Source organism: Physcomitrium patens, chromosome 4 (assembly GCF_059467195.1).
Source record: "Physcomitrium patens ecotype Gransden chromosome 4, ASM5946719v1, whole genome shotgun sequence".
In the NCBI taxonomy this organism is placed as follows: Eukaryota; Viridiplantae; Streptophyta; class Bryopsida; order Funariales; family Funariaceae; genus Physcomitrium; species Physcomitrium patens.
In genome coordinates, this window is record NC_143413.1 from 7,346,559 (window position 1) to 7,365,288 (window position 18,730).

General features: G+C 34.5%; 3 protein-coding genes across 6 annotated transcripts; 2 read left to right on the top strand and 1 right to left on the bottom strand.

Annotated features, from left to right (window-relative positions):
* Nucleotides 1-906: 906 nt before the first annotated feature.
* Nucleotides 907-3,917, bottom strand: LOC112280906 (uncharacterized). Of its 2 annotated transcripts, XM_024516846.3 has the most exons (8): nucleotides 3,633-3,743; nucleotides 2,964-3,349; nucleotides 2,692-2,829; nucleotides 2,315-2,500; nucleotides 2,056-2,142; nucleotides 1,796-1,936; nucleotides 1,433-1,537; nucleotides 907-1,331 (listed from the first exon to the last, which is right to left on the bottom strand). In XM_024516846.3, exons 3-8 carry the CDS (start codon nucleotides 2,792-2,794, stop codon nucleotides 1,246-1,248), a joined length of 708 nt encoding a protein of 235 aa, XP_024372614.1. In that variant the 5' UTR covers nucleotides 2,795-2,829; nucleotides 2,964-3,349; nucleotides 3,633-3,743; the 3' UTR covers nucleotides 907-1,245. The 2 variants fall into 2 exon arrangements, with proteins under 2 accessions (XP_024372614.1, XP_073389240.1); XM_073533139.1 differs by lacking the exon at nucleotides 2,964-3,349 and having other exon boundaries at nucleotides 3,633-3,917.
* A 2,618-nt stretch (nucleotides 3,918-6,535) lies between these two features.
* On the top strand, nucleotides 6,536-8,504 carry LOC112280963 (uncharacterized). Of its 3 annotated transcripts, none has more exons than XM_024516958.3 (4): nucleotides 6,536-6,676; nucleotides 7,125-7,322; nucleotides 7,445-7,865; nucleotides 8,003-8,504. In XM_024516958.3, exons 2-4 carry the CDS (start codon nucleotides 7,242-7,244, stop codon nucleotides 8,164-8,166), a joined length of 666 nt encoding a protein of 221 aa, XP_024372726.1. In that variant the 5' UTR covers nucleotides 6,536-6,676; nucleotides 7,125-7,241; the 3' UTR covers nucleotides 8,167-8,504. The 3 variants fall into 3 exon arrangements, with proteins under 3 accessions (XP_024372726.1, XP_024372725.1, XP_073389807.1); XM_024516957.3 differs by having other exon boundaries at nucleotides 6,583-6,723; XM_073533706.2 differs by lacking the exon at nucleotides 6,536-6,676 and adding an exon at nucleotides 6,775-6,850.
* Nucleotides 8,505-15,763: 7,259 nt separating this feature from the next.
* Nucleotides 15,764-18,362, top strand: LOC112280791 (uncharacterized). The gene is made up of 5 exons (XM_024516627.3): nucleotides 15,764-15,991; nucleotides 16,119-16,411; nucleotides 16,848-16,965; nucleotides 17,225-17,453; nucleotides 17,732-18,362. The coding sequence occupies exons 2-5, from the start codon at nucleotides 16,251-16,253 to the stop codon at nucleotides 17,758-17,760; spliced, it is 537 nt and encodes a 178-aa protein (XP_024372395.1). The 5' UTR covers nucleotides 15,764-15,991; nucleotides 16,119-16,250; the 3' UTR covers nucleotides 17,761-18,362.
* Nucleotides 18,363-18,730: the final 368 nt, after the last annotated feature.

Consider the following 18,730-nt stretch of genomic DNA (forward strand, 5'->3'; position numbering starts at 1 on the left):
AAAATTTAGTATATGATTGATTTTGTTAAGACCTTGTGAATCAGCCAGTTAAATTAAGTTTAATGAAAATGATGATTGAAAAATCCAATCAATTAAAAGGCCATTTTGTCTCCTTAGTTTATCCTTATGATTTATAACCCCTCATATATGTTATAATAGAGATACAAGATATAAGGTTGGATTTACTTACACATATTCATATACTAGTTTGATTTATAATAAATCCACTTAACCTTCTTAAATTTTTTGCAAATAGTAATTACCATTATTGTTGTGAGCTAATATTTTATTTTTTCAAACTACGCCAAAATAAATAAATAAATAAATAAACCTATCTTAACTTCCTTATACAATTATATATATTTTTTAAAATTATTGTTTTCTTAAATGCATCATTAAAAAGAAATTAGAACAAAAATATTCAAAATTGATAAAGATTTTAACAACTTATAACTTTAAAAGAAACAAAATCATTTGTTGTAGGAATAGGTGTTAAAATATGTGGCCAAAACACATCAAAAGTGAGCCAAAAAGAAGGCATGTCACTTAATTTGTCTATTTAGACACATAACACTTTTGGTGAATTTGATTCATATAAATTATACATCAAAACGTAAAATATACAATAAAGAATTGCTACAAATTGATCCAACATGAAACAAACTGTAGGATTAAAACAGCACTCATTAAAAAGAAATAAAAGAGCGATTAATAAGTTGAAGCCAATAACAAAACATGCAAAAATTACTATCCTTAGACAGGTCGTTAAACTTAAGAAACCCATTTGAAAGATTTACACTTGGGCATCACACGCAGGGTGTTGAGCAAAGCTGGGAGTTTTAGGGTTTCGATCCCGTCAATTTTTGTTCTTCCCGCAGAATGTAGAAACGTAAAGCGGGGTTGGAATTTCTTGAAAAATGCATAAACGCTTTTGTTATGATAATAATACAACCAAACCGTAACCCAGAACGGCCAGTATACTAGTTTCTTACGGTGATAATATAGGTGTGAATCACCAGCTGAGAGTAACCACTACACGACGATCTAGATGTTACAACTTTCTGCTGGTTTGTGATAAGATAAAAAAACAGAATGTCTCATCAGAGCCGCATCGACAAAACCTACACTGCCGACGTCGACAATGGTTAGAATTGAGAAGTTGCCTACAGAATTTCACGTCCAGTTCTGAATCAGTGCCCTAGTAGTACGTTGTTGAAACTTAAGGCAAAAGCGATGAATCGGAGCTTAGGAGAGGTTGCTCAAGATTGACCACCCCACAGCGACAGCTGCGGCGATGTAAGATCTATCATAAGGTTGTAAACTCCTGCAACCTGAATGCGTCGAAGGAAATCAGATAGAGAAGTAGTCTGTGCAGTGCTTTATTCCACAGGGAAGACTGAGGCAAATGGGGTGGGTTCTAAGATTGCCATACCTGCGTTAGTAGTTTGATTTGCTGATGCTGGCGATGGTTGAGACGTTGGCGGGCTCAAACCAGGCACTGTGAGGTTAAGGCTTGAGCACTCTCCGCTTATTTCACCTGCAGTATCATCAACATCATCCCATAAGCAAATCATGCTAAAAAGGAAGTTCTAGCATTGGTGAGGAAACCTAGAAAGGCGAATCACGCTTGTGATTCAACACACTGGCTCTCATGATGCAGTTGTGCAGTGACGGTCTCCAGGATGTAGAATATCAGCCAGTGTCATCCGACCGGGCAAAATATACCACCCAACTCATTCACAGAGTTCGATAAAAAAGAGAAGACCCAGAGCTTGTATGATTTTCGATAACTTACAATCATTCACGCAGTATCCACCCGTCATATTGCCCACATTAGCGTAACCAGAGTCGCACGTACACTTGAATGTCGACGCATTGTTCTCGTTCTTGATCTCACTACATGTTCCGTGTCCGCAAATTCTGGGCAGTGAGCATGCTGCAACAAGTATACCAAATCAGGGGGAGGAGCTTCTAAAGCACTGACTGACTGCGAATCCACTCCCTGAGAATCGTTCACATTGTTCCAAAGGTCGGAATAAGAATCAATCAACTTACCGCTTAGGTTGGCGTACGATGGTACTGAGCTGGGGCTTGCAGGAGCCAGCGTGGTAGAGTCTCCAGAGCATGAGGAATTAAAGGTGCCTGTCACAGGAACGGCAGCTTGCACCGTAAGATTCCGATGATGTTCTCTCGGACGCAAGCATTTGAAAACCATCAAAACCAGATTTCGCACACAAAGTACACGTAAGGGTTCTTCACTTTTTTGTCATTTTTGTTTTTTAGAATGTTTTAGAGGGTGAATAAGTTTACTCACAATTCGGAACGTTGCAGGGAAGTGATGGTATATTGGGAAGCGAGGGGACAAATTTCTCAATAGTAGCCCACCCAGGATAGCATTGGCACTCGTAGGGAAACAAAAGGCTAACTAAGGTGTTGGAAGTCGGGACACACGTCCCCTGCTGACAATCGACATTCGCGCAAGATTCGTTTGAGGAGGAGCCTGATGGCAATCGAAATGCAAATTCTGTTAGATTACCTCAGCCAGATTACGATCTACGATGGTGACTCGCATTGCAACCCAATACAGATGCCTCAGAATTGCAGATTCGTATACAGAAGCTACACACCTCACACCTCCCAACTTAACATGTCCTCGAGAGTTAGGTGTTTAAGGAATGGTGAGAATCATACCGAGCGTGAATCGATGAATTCCTAGGGGGCCCTGCGCAGCAACAAGCACGAACGAAGCCCAGAAAGCCAATAGTACTGACGAAACACTTGGTTGGCTCCCCATATCTTCAGAAGCCGTCAATCCTCCCGCAGGATTTTCTGAAAGAAGCGGGAGGAACAAATGGTCATTCAGCAACAAGTATCAGATGTCTGCTTGACAAAAAGAGCACAAATGCGACCTAAACAAATTTGTGCGAAGACGGAGGCATTGGATCCGTAGGCACGGGGAAAACCTTGCTGGTTCTTGCAACTCCACCATAACCCCCACCAAAGAATACTAACTCCGCATCTGTTTGATGGGGAACTAAATTACGCAGTGGATGTTGCCAACAGTCGCGATTTGTACACCACATTGGATCTTTCCAATGAGTAAGCGTCCTCCCATTAACCTAACACGTCCGATTTCCTACATTCGAACCTTTATCCCCTGCTCCAACCCTTATGATCCCGCGCCTTTACCTCAAGGATAAATTTCTTAAAATAGTTCGCACTGTATTGGGGGCCTTCGGCGCTGCTGGTTACTGGTGTGTGAGATTCGTACAGTTCATTGACCATAACGAGCGCGTAATGCTGAGCTGTGTAGCTCAATTTTGGCCTTCCAGTTCGGACCTGCCGAAACCTGAGCACAATCAAACGTCGTGGCTGACAGTGTGATGTTAATGACGTCGACATTCTAAATTAGAACTCTGCGCTCACGCTGAATCTGCGTAGTTTTAAAACCATGCTGCCTAGGCTTAAAGCACCTTGATGGATGCTTTGACGCTATGAAGACCCATCCCGAGAATGTCCGATTCAGATACCTCGATGCCGATCGCAACCTTGCGATCATCTTCCGCACAGAACACTAGAAACCAAAAGGCTCATTCCAACAATGATACATCGTTACTAAGCAGTTCACGCACCTCCAACACCACACTCGTAATCGACTACGACACTGGTTTCCAATAACAGACATTCACTGCCACGCTCGACGGACCGCACTCCGTGTTTTCAAACACCATCTGAACGATGCAGTCCAAATGTACAAAATCTTGTTCACCCACCATGAAATCAAACCTCACGGCAGAGAAAACTAATATAGAACAAGAAATGGATTAAAATTTTCTAGGAGGCATTAACGGCGAGGTAGAGTTGAGTACGCCAGCCGGCATCTGAAGCCATAAATGCGACCTTCTCACTCCTCCCATCAATTGAAAACCCTGTGTCCACCATAAATGATCAACCCTTTCCACACCAACTCCGCTGCGTATACACACATTCGTCAACTACTCGGATTTGCTTTTTCGATCCATGCACCACCGTCGTTGCAGTCTGCCTCCACGTTGTCGGTGGTTTTGGATTTGCATGGTGCTGGGTGTACCGACCCTGTGCCAGATATTCCTCATGTGCTTTAAGATGCAATACCCTCTGAACCACCCTCCCAAGGCAGGTCGCTCCTGAGACCTTTTGTTGGAGTAAAAGCAGTGTGTGCTGAATTTCTACACTGCAACCACCGAGAGTTGGTGAATCTGGGACCAGGTGGGTGGGTACTGTGAAGGACTGGGTGCAGAGACTCGGGACATTCCTTCCCCCTTCAATGCCGAAGAGAGATTCTTAGCCGCGTGATCTCGCTTTCATCGATTCCTGCAAGCAATTGCTTCTGCACTGGGCCATGAATATATCCTCGCTTTCGGACCCATGAAGTCAAATCACACGGTGACTGTGTGACCGTCTTTGCTTGCCTACCCCATTGTTCTGTTCCCATCACTGTCCCAGACCTCGGGAGAAGACCGATGCGTAGTGCATTTTTCCAGAAGAAAATGTTGTAACGATGTGTATTTGGAACTCCCATTCAGAAAGTAATGCTTTTGCGGTAAGGTTTTGCTTTTCCTGTGGACAAAAGCCCTTGGAGCTGCTTTTCAGTGCACAAATACTACATGGCAACCAGCCCACCTGTGTCTTTCATGTACAAAAGTGACAAATTTATTTATTTATTTATTTATTTATTTATATTGTATGTCTCCTCTGACAGTTTGCTAGCCATGGAGGTGGCCAGCAGCCATGAAGTGTGAACGTTGACATCCATTTTGCAAAGCATGGCACCATTTCTATCATCTTCCACCTCCCTATGCAATGCTTTTGTGTGAACAATGTGATTCTTTTCTATGACTTCACTAGTCTGTTTGCGTTTTGTTTGGCTTCCTTGCTGCAATTTTAGACAAAACATGGTGTGTATAGTACGTTTCAATCACAGGAGAAATGTTCTGTGTATATGAACTCATTCATTTATTGTTGTGAGGGTGTTTAATTCATGTGTTTCATTTTTATTTTTATTTTTAGTTGAATTAGAAAGTTCCATCTGTTTTTGGTATGAAATAAAAAATTAAAAATTATTTAAATCTTGGGATACAAAAGAACCAAGAAACACCTTGCATAAAAATACATTTTAAAATTAATGTGTGTTTTCTTTATTGAAGAAAAAAAATCATATATATATTTGAAGTTTATTTTTGAATATTTTACTTCTTTTCTTCCATGAGTTTACTCTACACAAACTGTGTAAAATTATTTAGAGTACAGCCTCATTGTTTAGGAGTGCTAAACCTGTGAAAGCATAGTAGTAGTAGTAGTATTAAGGTTAATAATAATAAATATTCTTGAAAAATAATGCAACATCATCCTTCCATCAAAACTTACAAACACATGATTATGCATGTTTTGGTTCAAGATGAGTGATTACAACAACCATTACAATATACAGTCCCTAATGGACTATTTTTACATGTTATGGATCATTGTTGTTAAATGACATAATTTGACAAGGTTCCCATCTATAACATTTCATGGTTTATGCAAGATAGGGTTTTAAAATGATCTGATACATTTCTTGTTTCATCCTATCAACAGTTTGAAAAAGTGACCTAAATGACAACCATCCAGACACATACTCCAAAGCACTTCAGTACACCAGTACACTTCAGAAATAAAAAAAATCCAACAACTCTTACTCATCTGTTTTAATACATGCATATACACATGCACATTCACACCCAGCTATGAAATCTTCACCTCTTCCAGTGAACACTAGCACAAGACTCTCCAGGTTGTTTTAGAAATGCAGATGGGTAGGTGACATCAACACTAATGCTGTAAATGTGTGTGAACATATAATATATACATGTGCACACACTCAGACTGGTAGGTGAGGAGATTGAGAGAACAATAAATGAAAGAACAAAACAGAAAGGGGCTTACTTACTTGCTGTGAGACTGCTGTCGCAGACTTAAGTACATGTGTACAGAGATCTGAGTGTTAGGCACAAATGTCTGATCTCAGGTCATCCATACAGTATTCATTCGATGATGAAGTAGGGATGGATGTTCCAATAGAGATTTAGTTCAACGTGGATATATATATATATATATATATATATTTAAATACACAGAATAAAGGGGAGTAATAGTGAATGTTGTGATCCCTGAGTGGATGAGTGGAAGAGGAGCTGGTGCAGGCAGCGCTGGGAAGTGGGCAGCAATGGACAGCAACACTGCAGCTTCCACCCTCGCACAGTCCGTATGCATCACTTCCTCCTGTTTCTCCTGCTCCTCCTCCACCGTCTCACACATACTCGTCTTGAGTCAGACAGGCACCGCATTCATTCAATGCTGCCCTAACATTCTTCTTTCTGCTGGGATCTGCTGCTGCTGCTGTCAGAATCTCGTCCGACATTCCCACAAAGCTGCAAGGTGTTTCCAGCTTCCCCTTCCAGCTCATCACGTTGGTTCCACTCTGGGCAGTGACTGTCATTGCCCTACTGCGTGCACTCCACGACTTGTTGCAACGAAAGCAGGGTGGTCAGCTTGGAGTGAGCTCATTGGAGATGGTGGGTGAGAAAGGGCTGGTGATGAGATGTGCTTAATGCGTGTGTAGGGTCCGGTTTCTGGGGAAGTTTCAGCTGACGCACTGGTGAGTTTTGGCCCATGAACTGCGGCGGCAGAGAGCGACTCGCGACTGTGAGTGTACTTCCAAGGCTTGACTGTGCAGTTTAGGGGTGGCCGTGACTTTGTGTCATTAGGTTGTGTCTGTCTGGTAACAAGTGTGTCTCCAGCTCGAGTGCTGTTATAATGCTGCTGTTCAAAGGTGTTTTTTTTTAGTAGTGTGGTTTGTCCAGGAAATGCAATAGATGCGTTGGTGTTGGAGAAAAGATTAGGCTTGCAGACATTCATCATTGAGTCTCTGCATCTTCATTTAACTTCGAGACATGGTTGACCTGGAAAGTTCTTGAGTTTTTGGGATGGCTGCGCGCGTGTTAGGGCGTTGGAAACCCGCATCAGGATTTTTAGCTCAATCTCGTGGGTGACAGGAATGTAACCCTTACCATCACTCGCACTGAGCTGGGACTATTTTTGTGCAGAAAACTGCAGAATTTGCAAGATTCAATGTGACAAGGAGCTGGAGATTGCCGGTGAACTGGAGTTGTTTGCAGGAAGAGCTGCACTTTTGGGATTCAAAAGGTTACGACCGAATAGTCATGGAACATAAGGCGGAAAAGGACATGGAGAAGGAGAGGATTGTAGATGTAAAGTCAGCTCCAGAAGATGCTGAAGTCAAGGTCAGTAAGGGTATCACGACTCTTTTCCTCTAACCGCTAGTAGCCAGTTTGATTCAGCCTGTTAGCCCAACTTAGTACGAGGTTGCACAAGTATCTGACATTGTCTTTGATGGTTGTGGCAGGCCAGTAAGCCTTTGTACAGACGCTGGAAATTCCGGTTATGTTGCGGACTCGGAGTCGGATTTGTCTTTCTGGTTGGCATCCTCTTCATCATCCTTTTCTTTACAGTGTTCAAGGCAAGGGATCCGATCATTTGGATCAATGGCGTGAGACTCGCTGACCTCAACATCACTTACGGAACCTTTATACCTCATGTTCAATTGAAGCTGGACATGAACCTCACGGTTCATAACCCTAATAGAGCAGATTACAAGTATAGCAACAGCTCAACGATTGTGTTCTACCAGCAGATTCAAGTTGGCCATGCTGACATACCTGCTGGCCAACTCGGCGCTGGCAAAACGAAAACCCAGATTGTGACGTTGAATGTGCAAGCAGACAAGTTCCTTGAAGGCTCAAATTTCACGAAAGACTTCGTTTCAGGTGATTAAAATCCATCACAAGTTTGACCTGACGAGATTATGTGGACAATTGCTGCCGATGCATGAACTGAGCTATGCATCACTGTAGGTCAAGTTGAATCTCTTGGTTTAGGTTCTGAATTTTCTTCTCCTGAGCAGGTATAATTCCTGTATCCGCCACGACGAGAGTAAGGGGGGAAGTGAACGTGCTCAACATATACAAGGGCCATGGTGTGTCCTACTCCTGGTGTAACATGTCTGTTTTCATAGTAAATCAAACGCTTGCCAGTTTCCACTGTAGTTACGCTCTTCATCACGGGTAAATCCCAATGATCTGAAGCTTATGGGGCGAGTTTTTGAGATTTTGCCAAATACCGTAATTAGATGTCATGACGGGAAACAGCAGGGGAGGCTTTGATAGTTGCTTGGATCTACGCATGTTACCGAATGTCTTTTCGGTGTGATGAAAGCGGTGGATTCACATCTTTTCCACGATCATCTTAAGTTTTGATCTAAAAGAGAGCTAGTCACGATGAATATGTACAGGATCTTATACTGTCTATAGCGGTGAAAACCACGATCTCATGGGACCATGTGTCGGTGTTATGTCAAAACTTTGAGGGACTGCTTTATAATATCCACGAGGAAGAGTTATACTAAAGCCTCCTTTCCTATGCACAATTTGTTGAGTATGTACTTGACATATCTGCTAAGCACTCCGGTTTGACACAAATGCATGGAGACACAAGATTGGCACGATATTTTTAGACCATATTGCATAAGTATGAATGCTTAAAGAGCTTGAAAAGGATTGTGATGGATCTGATGAGCACAGTAGAAGTCGATAAAGAGCTTGACACCGTTGCAATTGGGTCAGTGGCTGTGACGTTGGAATCATCAACATAAAATCTCTTGGTTTTGATTGACCTTCATCTACTATTACTGCTCTGGACGTGCTCATGCTTCGTGAATGTTAGAGATGCCAAACAGCTCATGCCTTCATATATGAACGGAGAAAAGTTCTAAAAGATAGAGCTAAGCCATACTCACAACAGCAGAATGTGTCGGTGGTAAACAAGTTCCAGGTAGAATGGTATTTTGGTTTGATACAATTTTGAGTACAGGAAAAAAAACAAGGTAAAACAAAATGATACGTCATCTTACTCTTGACTTCTTTTTCTCCGGGTCAGTGTTGGTTTGATAATTTCTTAGGTGCAATGACCATCTGAAGTTTTTTAGTGTTTACAACATGATTTGCCACAATGGAAACTTTTGAGGTAAGATTAACTAAGGTATGTGCATTAAATCATCGTAAGTTTCCTTTTTTTTAATCAAAAATTACAAAATTAATATGTATAAATACCTATAGGGCGTTGCTATTGCCACCACAACTTATCATCTACTACATGCTATTATAGTTTCTTGACTAAAAACTATGAGACTAAAATATATGAATATCTATAGGATATTGTTATTGCTAGTATAATTTGCCAACTACCACATATTACTATGGTTTTTGCTAATGCCACCATAAATTGCTCTAAACTTGAGTTGTAGACAACAAGACACTTTCTCAATGATTCGTATTGTTATCAAAACTAATTTTATTAGCATGACACTCTTAATTATTCATATTAATTGCCTCAAAAAAGAGAAGGGTGGATGGGTCATCTACATTAAGAACATATGAGAGAAATGACAATAGCAATATTTGAAAGATTATATCAAATCATGAAAGACCATATATTAACCACATAGAGTTATTGCAGTTAACCAAAATGTGCCAAAAATAATAATAAATTTTCAATCAATTGCAACTTATGTACCTATAAGCATTTAATAAAAAAAAAATGAAGAAATTCATGTAAAAACTAACTATAGGTTCAAATAGACTAGTCTTAAATTTATTATTTAATTATTTTTTGGAAAGCCTTATTGTAAATAAAATATCAAGATTTTGTAGAGAAATAAAACTCTACATGGTCAATATACATTCTCTCATGATTTGACATAATGTTTTAAATATTGTTATTTTCATTTCTCACATATATTCTTAACATAAGTTATCAATGTACCCATTTATTCATAAGCATTCTTTAAGATGAGTAATTAAGAGTCATGTCTTAATAAAATTAGATTTATTAACAACTCGAGTGGTTAAAAAAGAGCCTTATGGTCTACAACTTAAGTTTAGGCCGTCTTATAGTAGCAATAGCAAAAACTAGGATAGCATGTGATAAATGACAAATTATGGTGGCAATAGAAAAAATTGGGATGATAATAGCAATATTATATATATATATATATATATATATATATGTATAGAAAGAAAGAAAGAAAGAAAGAAAGAGATTTTTTTAGTTCTTTTAACATAAAATATATTTTGATATTAATAAATATAGATTATTAATTATTTTAGTAAGATATATACTTAAAAAAATATTAATTATATATAAATATAAATTTTTATTATAAATTTAAAAAAATTAATTTTGATATTGCATAAAATATATTTATAACATATAAGATGTATTTTTTATGTCATATATGCTTAATAATATTAAATTAATAGTATAAAAATTGTATAATTTTATATATTTAGTTTTTATTATACAAGAATGTAGACTAGCTTTTGTCACTAGGATTTTGGTTTGATATTCTAATTTAAATTACTTATTTTATTATTTTTATCTTCTCATTTTAGCATTACAAATTTACAAAATTTGATTGTTATATGTTCTTTAAAATATAAAACTACAACTTATATTAGGATTCTATTAAGACATTAGGATTTATGTATTTTTTAAATTATTTCACATTCAATATTTAATTTAGATAGCTTAGAAGACCTTTGAAAATCTTACCAAAAATAATGTACATCTACCTTTCATATTGATAGCAAAGATTCTAATACTATTGATTCTTGTTTCATTAAATATTCTACATAATCATATTATAAAGTATCAAATTATACTGAAAACAAAAGAAGATATAAATATAGATGATGTGACATAGGAATCAAGATTATAGAGCATTAACAAGTAAAATATAAGTTAGACAGAAGTTTTATAACTATAATTGTTTCATAATTTTAGAATTATTTTTTATCTATAATCTAAACCTTCTTATTAAAGTTGATAAAAATATTATTAAATAAGAAATTAATTACTTATATAAAATTATTATAATTATTATTTTCATAGGAGAAAAGAAAGAAGGAAGGAAGAAGAAGAAAGAGGAGAGAGGGAGAAAAAATATATTGTGAGTCTACCCGATAGAATTTAATTGTTAAATTTTTTAAAAATAAGATGTTAAATTATTTAGATAAAAAATATTAATATTAGAGATTTACATCTTTAGAATTATAATAGAGATTTAATATATATATATATATATATATATATATATTTCAAGAATTTTAGAGAATATTTTGAAGACTTTAGTAAAAATGGTTTTATCATCTTGGAAGGCCATTATGAAGAATTCAAGCAAGATTTGAAGGCCTTGCAAGGTGCTTTGATAAATTGGATATTTTTTTAATACATTGATTAAGTAAAAATATAATTTTTTTATTAATAAGAAATAGAAAGATTAACATTAAGTGTATTGCTTATAAGAAGGAAGGTACACATTTTCCATATTGATTGTAGTACCTTAGATGTAGGTAGAAGGATAAGACTAAGGCCTTGTGGCCCTTCTAAAATACTTAGTCATACTACTTGAGGGTAAATTCTTTATAGAAAATTTGTTTGTTTGCTTATCGTTAAAAAGACTTGTACTTGAAGATGTTTATATATTTTTATTTATGTAATTGATAGCACCAAATTTGTTAAGAAACTTCAAACTTTGAATCCATTCAAATAAATCTATTGCATCTACACATTTGAAGAATAAAATGTTAAATTTTGATTTCTTTGTACTTGTAGAGTAATAAGATTCTTTGCTAATATATATATATATATATATATATATATCACATTAAAAAAATTACTACAAGAGTATTGAGCTATCATCAAGAAATTAACAAAGATTTTCAAAATTAACAATGATTATAAAAACAAAAGAAACTTATAAAATTTTGATCATTTTTTTAATATTGCAATTAATTACAAAAGATGATTGAAAACATCTCTATGTATTAAATATTTTATCAAAAATAAAAAAACTAATAATTATATAAACTTTTTTCACAATTCAATCTTGTTATTGTATTGATAGCAATTATGATATAAAAGAATATCTACCTTTAGGTCTTTCTAGATAATTTCAACCAAATATAAATGCCACCTTTAAAATAAATAAATATACAAGAAAAAATTCAACTTATGTCTACAAGCAAGAGTTTTGAACAATAAAGAATAATTCAAATGCAAAAAAAAGTGCATAAAAAAAATCACAAAATCTAATTTCTGCATATTTGACAAGTTTGAAAGATAATAGAGTCTAATAGAAATTTAGGATATATATTAATAGAAGAGAAAAAACAGAATAAAATATAAAAATACTTAATAATGGCCAATACTACCTATACTAATATATATTTATAATACAATTAATACATAATATTTCCTCTATAAAATCCTTCTATAGTAGAGGTAATAATATATTTTTATTAGATTATGAGAAGTTTCTAAAAGAACTTTCTTATGCACCAATACAAGGTTTAGACTTATAATATGTGTCAAACTAAAGAACATTTGAGGTTTCTATAAAAAGAAATATCTTTTGACTTTAAAGTAGTTGATGATATAGATACCATCCTAACCAATTTAGCTACAATAGAAAATAATAAATTGCAACAATGTCAACTTTGACACAAATCACATCTAAACATTTCAAACAAATCTTAGAAAGAAATCTTCATGTATTGCAAAACAAAGTATTACTACAACAACAATTAATTCTAATATGACACAAATATTTTAAGTTCTTTGAAAAGAATTCTACTAACAAACATTAAGATTAAATCTACTCCAATAAGAATTTAGTGCACTAAAATTGAAAAAATGCCAATAGATTTTTATACAATATTTTTTTAATCACTAAAAATTAATAAAAAAAATTTAAATAATCACAATTTTTTTTTTCTTTTTTTTCTTTTTTTACATAATGCTACAATTGCAGCAATAGACATTTACATATTTTAAGTTTCAAAGGGATGATATAAATAACATACATTTGAAATTTTAAAAATTTAAATTTAGCTTTTTTATTTGTAATGTTTTTGTCTATGATTTTTTTTTTTTTTTTTTTTTTTTTTTTTTTTTTTTTTAAATAATCTAACTAGAAAATTTTACTTAAAATTTTAATCATGGCTTTGCAAAATAAGCTAGGTATTCCCTTTATACTAAAAAATTTATATAATAAAAAATATTATGTTTTAATTTTTTTATTTTAAAAACATATCAATATCTTGGATATTTTATACATATAGCTATAATTAGAATAAATTAAAAAAGATATAAGATTTATGAGTTAAAATATAAAAATAAAAAATCTAATTTTATTATTTATTTTATTTTTATTATTTATTTTTTGCATGATCTTTATACATGGTTTTGATCTTCAAATTGATTTTTGTAAATATAATTTATTTTATTTATCTTTTAATAAATGAGATAAAAGCCACCTTTGCATAATTTGTTATATATGATTACCAACATAAACATTTCTTTACTTGTGTCTAGGTAAAATTCATCCATTAATTCAAATTACAAGATGGCTTAAATTAAGAGTTGTTTGTAATTGGTTTAAAATGAGATAAGAAAATAATAAGAAAATAAAAATAATAAATAAAAAATAAGTGAAAAGAATATATTCAATTTATTACACACTCCAAAACTTAGACAGAGTTTCTTCATTAAATTTTCATCTAGTAAAAAATAAAAGTAAAAAAATTAAAAGTTTTATTTTTAGATAAGTATTTTTATTAACTTTTTAATGAAGTAAAAATTTGTAAATCCAATATATTATGAGTAAGTTATGAAGGTGTAAAGATAACAAGAATAATTAAACAAATTAAACAAATTAAACAAATTAAATTTTATTTTAAGGATAATTTGCTTATAGATTAAAGATTTGAGGCTCACAAAGGCTTATATGTAGTGTGTATGGATGACTTGGAGAGGCTTCGGGGCCTTAGACTTATACTCCTATCTATATCCAATGTATACAATCCATACATGACTTATATATATATATATATATATCCCTTCTTACAAGGACATTACTAGCTGTTGGTCTCTCTATTTCTTATTAGTAGCATTTATTTATTTATTTATTTATTTTATTTTTTTTCATTTTCATTTTTGATCTCATTACAATTTTTAAAAACATCCAATTAGCCAAACAACCTTGCATGGCCCTCAAATATTGCTCCATTTTTTTAATAGCTCCAAAGATAATAAAACTCAAATTTACCAAATTCTTAATTTTTTTTTCTAAAAAATCCTTAAAATTATAAATAAAATTTAAATAAATAAATTTTAAAAAAATATATTTCTATGATTTTAAATTGATTTAAGTCTATATTTTACTACTTTGGATTTTTTTATAGTAATAAAATTAATTTAAATCTATTATAGATGTTATTTTCTATATAAATAATTAAAAAGACATGATGTTTTTTCTAACTATTTACTAGCATTTATAAGTTTTTTTTAATAAATAATATGTATAGATAAAAAATCAAATGTAAAAATTGATCTTAATAACTAAACTTTAATATTTTATTAGTAAGCAAAATTATTTAATCAACTAAGATGATTGCTTCCAAGACTTAGTAAGACTCTATTTTCATTACTTTTCCTCTAATAAGACTTTTTTAACTTATAAATACTTCTGAATTCTAATAAATAATTAAATAATAAAAAACTCTATAATCTTAATGTTTTTATAATTAAATGTCTAAAAATTATATCTTTAATCAATCCAAAAATTAAAATTCATTAGTGGGACTCACACATGAAAAAAAAAAAAATTGGTAAAATAATGCAAAAATAACAAATACACACATTGTACAATTTTTGGTTATATTTTTGTATTATGATAGATTTGATCTATATCAAAAAATATACTAAATTTTTAACAAAGAAACTATATACATCAAGGAAAATAAAGAAAAAGACACTATGCCATAATATTGTATACAAAACAGATTTAGTGTGTTTTTTTGAAGAAATTATTTTTATTCGCATTCAACATAATTTAATCTTTTTCTTTCATTAACATTCAAAATAATATAGAAGATACAATTCTAATATATATATATATATATATATATATAAAAGAGTAAGTGTTTTTTTGATTTGATAAAACCATGTGAAGAAAATTTATATTTTAATAAAACAATTTAAAATCCAACTAGTTGTGAACATGAATTAGCTGTTTTATTCTAAAAAAAACATTAAATTTTCAAAAAAATATATCCTTTCATTTCAACATACTTATTTAAATAATATGACATAAAATCATTTTATTAATTTAAATTATATATAAATGTTTTAATAATAAAATATAAATTAAATTAAATAATCGATATGATATAAATAGTCTCATGGTAACCTTGTACATTCAATAAATGATAATCTTATGTTTCATTTAGAAATAATAATAATTCTTATCATTTTCATTGTTCTTTGATTTTTTTTTATTTTTTTAATTTTTTATGAAAAAAATTTATTTAAATATTATTGGAAATTTATTTAAAAACCAAAATTAAAAAAGTACCATCACATCTTTAAGCACCGAGGCTGTCACCCCGTCCAGGCCAAACCGGGCGTCGACAACTGAACATCTGTAACGGCGACGGCGACTACGGCGACGGTGGCGTCGTCGCCGTCACGATGTCTCCTCCTCCTCCTCATGCTTCTCCTCCTCTTCCTCTAGGGCAATGCTCCTCTCCGTTTCGGGATCTCCCTTGAAGCCCTCCGAGCTCCCTCTCTTCGATGTCCGCGTTGTGTTTCTCCTCCCGTCTTGCATTGCCTTCTCAGCTTCAATTGCAACTGGTGCTGAATCTCCCTCTTATACTTTCGATTGGTTTCAATTTCAACCATCGATTGACGCCTGTGCTGGCGGTATGATCGACTTCTGATCGAACAAGGAGCCGTTGCCCAAACGTGGATATACTCGTCGATGCTTGCTCACGAGGTGTTATTCCTTCACTTCTGGCTTCTGTTTGTGTAATGGGAGGGTACAGACGTGAATGATAGATGGGTTGTTGGAGTTGTTGCAAGGAGCATCTCTCGGGTTTCGACTAACTAGGGTAATTCGACAGGCCAGGGCAGAGCTTGGAGAAGAAGATGAAGTGTGGACGGGAACGAACTAAGTGAAGTGTTGGTTTATCAGTCGGATTGACGAGAGCAGGAGGTTGTTAAGCTTTGGAAGGGAATAACATTTTGCAATCAAAATGTCGGGGGCTACGTGGGAAGTGGCTGAGAGCTGTGTGGACAGCTTGAATATGGAGCTTGTGGCGACTTATTATAAGCGCTTGCACCCTACGAAACCCGAACTGGCAGCTCGAAGAATTGAGGCTATAGGCTATCAGGTTGGGCTTCAGCTTGCGGAGAGGTATCTATTCAATCTCACTCATGCTTTATAATTGAGACTCTCCTGTATTTTCTGCAAACTGAGAGCACATTAGTAAGATTCCAACCAGGGTTTAGGCCTTGTACAAGAGATTGAATGATCAGCATCTGTATTGTCGACCACGTTATGTTAAACACATGATACATGCACGAGACTTGTGAAAGTATCATGAACTGGATATCGATTACTTATGTGAAGTTGCCAGCTCAAGTGTAAGCTTAGGCTGCTGATTCATAATGAAGTTTTAACTGAGCACTTACAGTGTTCTCCCTTGACTTTACTTACTGGAAATGACTTTTAAAACATGCATCCTGTTTTGTAAGCTCATCCTTGTAAGATCACCCTTTTTTATGTGTAATTCATGACTTTGGTAGAAGCATGTAGCAGTCGCTTTATTCCCAGCTCTTGCTCTGTTAAGGTACACGAGGGATCGACCACGATTTAGCGATCATCTAGAAAGTATCAAATTCATTTGTAAGGATTTCTGGGCGGAGGTGTTTAAAAAGCAAGTCGACAATCTGAAGACAAATCATAAAGTATGTTCCCATTGGAGCCACGTTTGCGTTCCCAAACGCATTGGATACTCTTTTTTATACGTTATACTTAGGCATTTTCGGTACTCACTTGTGAAATTTGAACTAATTATAGTTCACTTTCGAAACATAAAAGATTTAACAGATGATCTTACATTGTCATCGTAGTATTAAATAAAATAAACAGATTGAAATACAAAGTTATTGAAATTTGCACTCCAACTTTTTTCTATTGTCACTAAGGGATCAAGTTGCTGTGTAGGGTGTGTTTGTATTGCAGGACAACCGTTTCAGATGGCTTACTCGTATTTCAGTAGACGCTCTTCCCCTTGCTGGAGCTCAAAATGAGTCAGCTGTAGCAGCAAATGCTGTGCGTGCATCACAAGCCGCAGGGCAATACTTGTACTTCCCTTGCGGTCTTATCCGCGGTGCTTTGACAAATCTTGGAGTGCCATGTGGGGTTTCTGCTGAAGTGACTACATTACCAGCATGTGAGTTGAATCTCGTAAATCCAGAACCAATTTGAATGTACTATTTAGGATTATCCAAGACTGCTGCAGTAGAAGTGGGTTGTAAGATAGTGTACACGATTTTTTTTGTCCCCCGTGGATTTTGCATTCTCCGCGGAGTTACCTGGTAATTGTTGAATTAGTTTGATTCCATGTGCTTTTTGAGGTGGTATATTGTTTAACATTAGTAATAGTTACAATCTTTCAGAATAGGTTCTCGTTACTTACCGATGGATGTGGTGGTGCTTGTGTTTGTGTAGGTGCTTTTGTGGTTAGGATTAAGGTGTAATAAGCTTCGGCTACTCACGCACCAGGAAGCTGCAGTGGAATGCAACCGTTCATCAATATCTTGCTACTGTTTCTTGGATAATTCGAATGATGGTTGTGTTGAAACGAATCCAAGGTTGCACACTGAAGTCCCTTCAGCTCTGATTTTGTGCTGCTTGTTTCGTGCAAGTACAGTCTTAGGTTTTGAAAAATAATCCATATTATTCTCATCAGAAAAAGTTATTTCGTGATGTCCGTTGAGTGGCCCTTGTTTTTTTTGTCTACCAGTCTTATACATATCTTAATTTGAAGCATGAAGGTGGAGAGTCATTTCATCTACCTAGCTTTGGTAAAGACCGGTACTTTTGAATTTTTGTGTACCTTCATTTGCCAGCGACGTGTGACGTGTGATAGTCAGTGGGCCATTCCTAAAGTAAATTTTGGTCAGGAAAGGTGACCGTGTGACCAAAACAATTCATTAGCAGCTGGATGTGCTGAGTATCACAGAGGCATGAAAGCAAGAAACATAAGTTGTAATGTTTTACCGCTCATTCTGTAGACTGGTGACACAAGAATAATCAGAGTTGGCAGCAACAAGGACATTCACAGACCTTTTCACAACGATTCCTGAATGAACTTGTGCATGAGTCTACCCCTGGGCTCCTCTTTTGGCAGATTCTGTTTAGATTCAATACCATGACCTGGCCCATTTAATTGGAGACGAGCTAAGTGCCGTTAGCTTGGGTCATATGTAAAGATTGTGCTAGGTGATCAAGGTTGTACATTTCTTGAGGTATTAAACAGATGTGTTATTTGTTGCATTGTGTATACAATATTGATTTTGCTATCCCCTTCCTACAGGCAGTTGAATATGTAATAAGTCCATACATGTGTTGTAACTACTTAAGATATTATTCTTGTGGTGTTGTAAAATGGATTAATTTTTAATTGAGAGGATCTTAAGTTAATTGATGTCAAATATTATATGCATG

Excerpts from the sequence above, each read along its gene's own strand:
- LOC112280791 (XM_024516627.3), top strand. The coding sequence starts at position 16,251 with ATGTCGGGGGCTACGTGGGAAGTGGCTGAGAGCTGTGTGGACAGCTTG. Across the intron at positions 16,412-16,847 it reads GGGCTTCAGCTTGCGGAGAG|GTACACGAGGGATCGACCAC; the intron begins GTATCTATTCAA and ends TGCTCTGTTAAG. Across the intron at positions 17,454-17,731 it reads AGTGACTACATTACCAGCAT|GTGCTTTTGTGGTTAGGATT; the intron begins GTGAGTTGAATC and ends GTGTTTGTGTAG.
- LOC112280963 (XM_024516957.3), top strand. The coding sequence starts at position 6,691 with ATGAACTGCGGCGGCAGAGAGCGACTCGCGACT. Across the intron at positions 6,724-7,124 it reads GCAGAGAGCGACTCGCGACT|AAAACTGCAGAATTTGCAAG; the intron begins GTGAGTGTACTT and ends ATTTTTGTGCAG. Across the intron at positions 7,866-8,002 it reads CACGAAAGACTTCGTTTCAG|GTATAATTCCTGTATCCGCC; the intron begins GTGATTAAAATC and ends TCTCCTGAGCAG.
- LOC112280906 (XM_073533139.1), bottom strand. The coding sequence starts at position 2,794 with ATGGGGAGCCAACCAAGTGTTTCGTCAGTACTATTGGCTTTCTGGGCT. Across the intron at positions 2,143-2,314 it reads TCCCTGCAACGTTCCGAATT|GCACCTTTAATTCCTCATGC; the intron begins GTGAGTAAACTT and ends TTCCTGTGACAG. Across the intron at positions 1,538-1,795 it reads TGGATACTGCGTGAATGATT|GTGAAATAAGCGGAGAGTGC; the intron begins GTAAGTTATCGA and ends ATGATACTGCAG.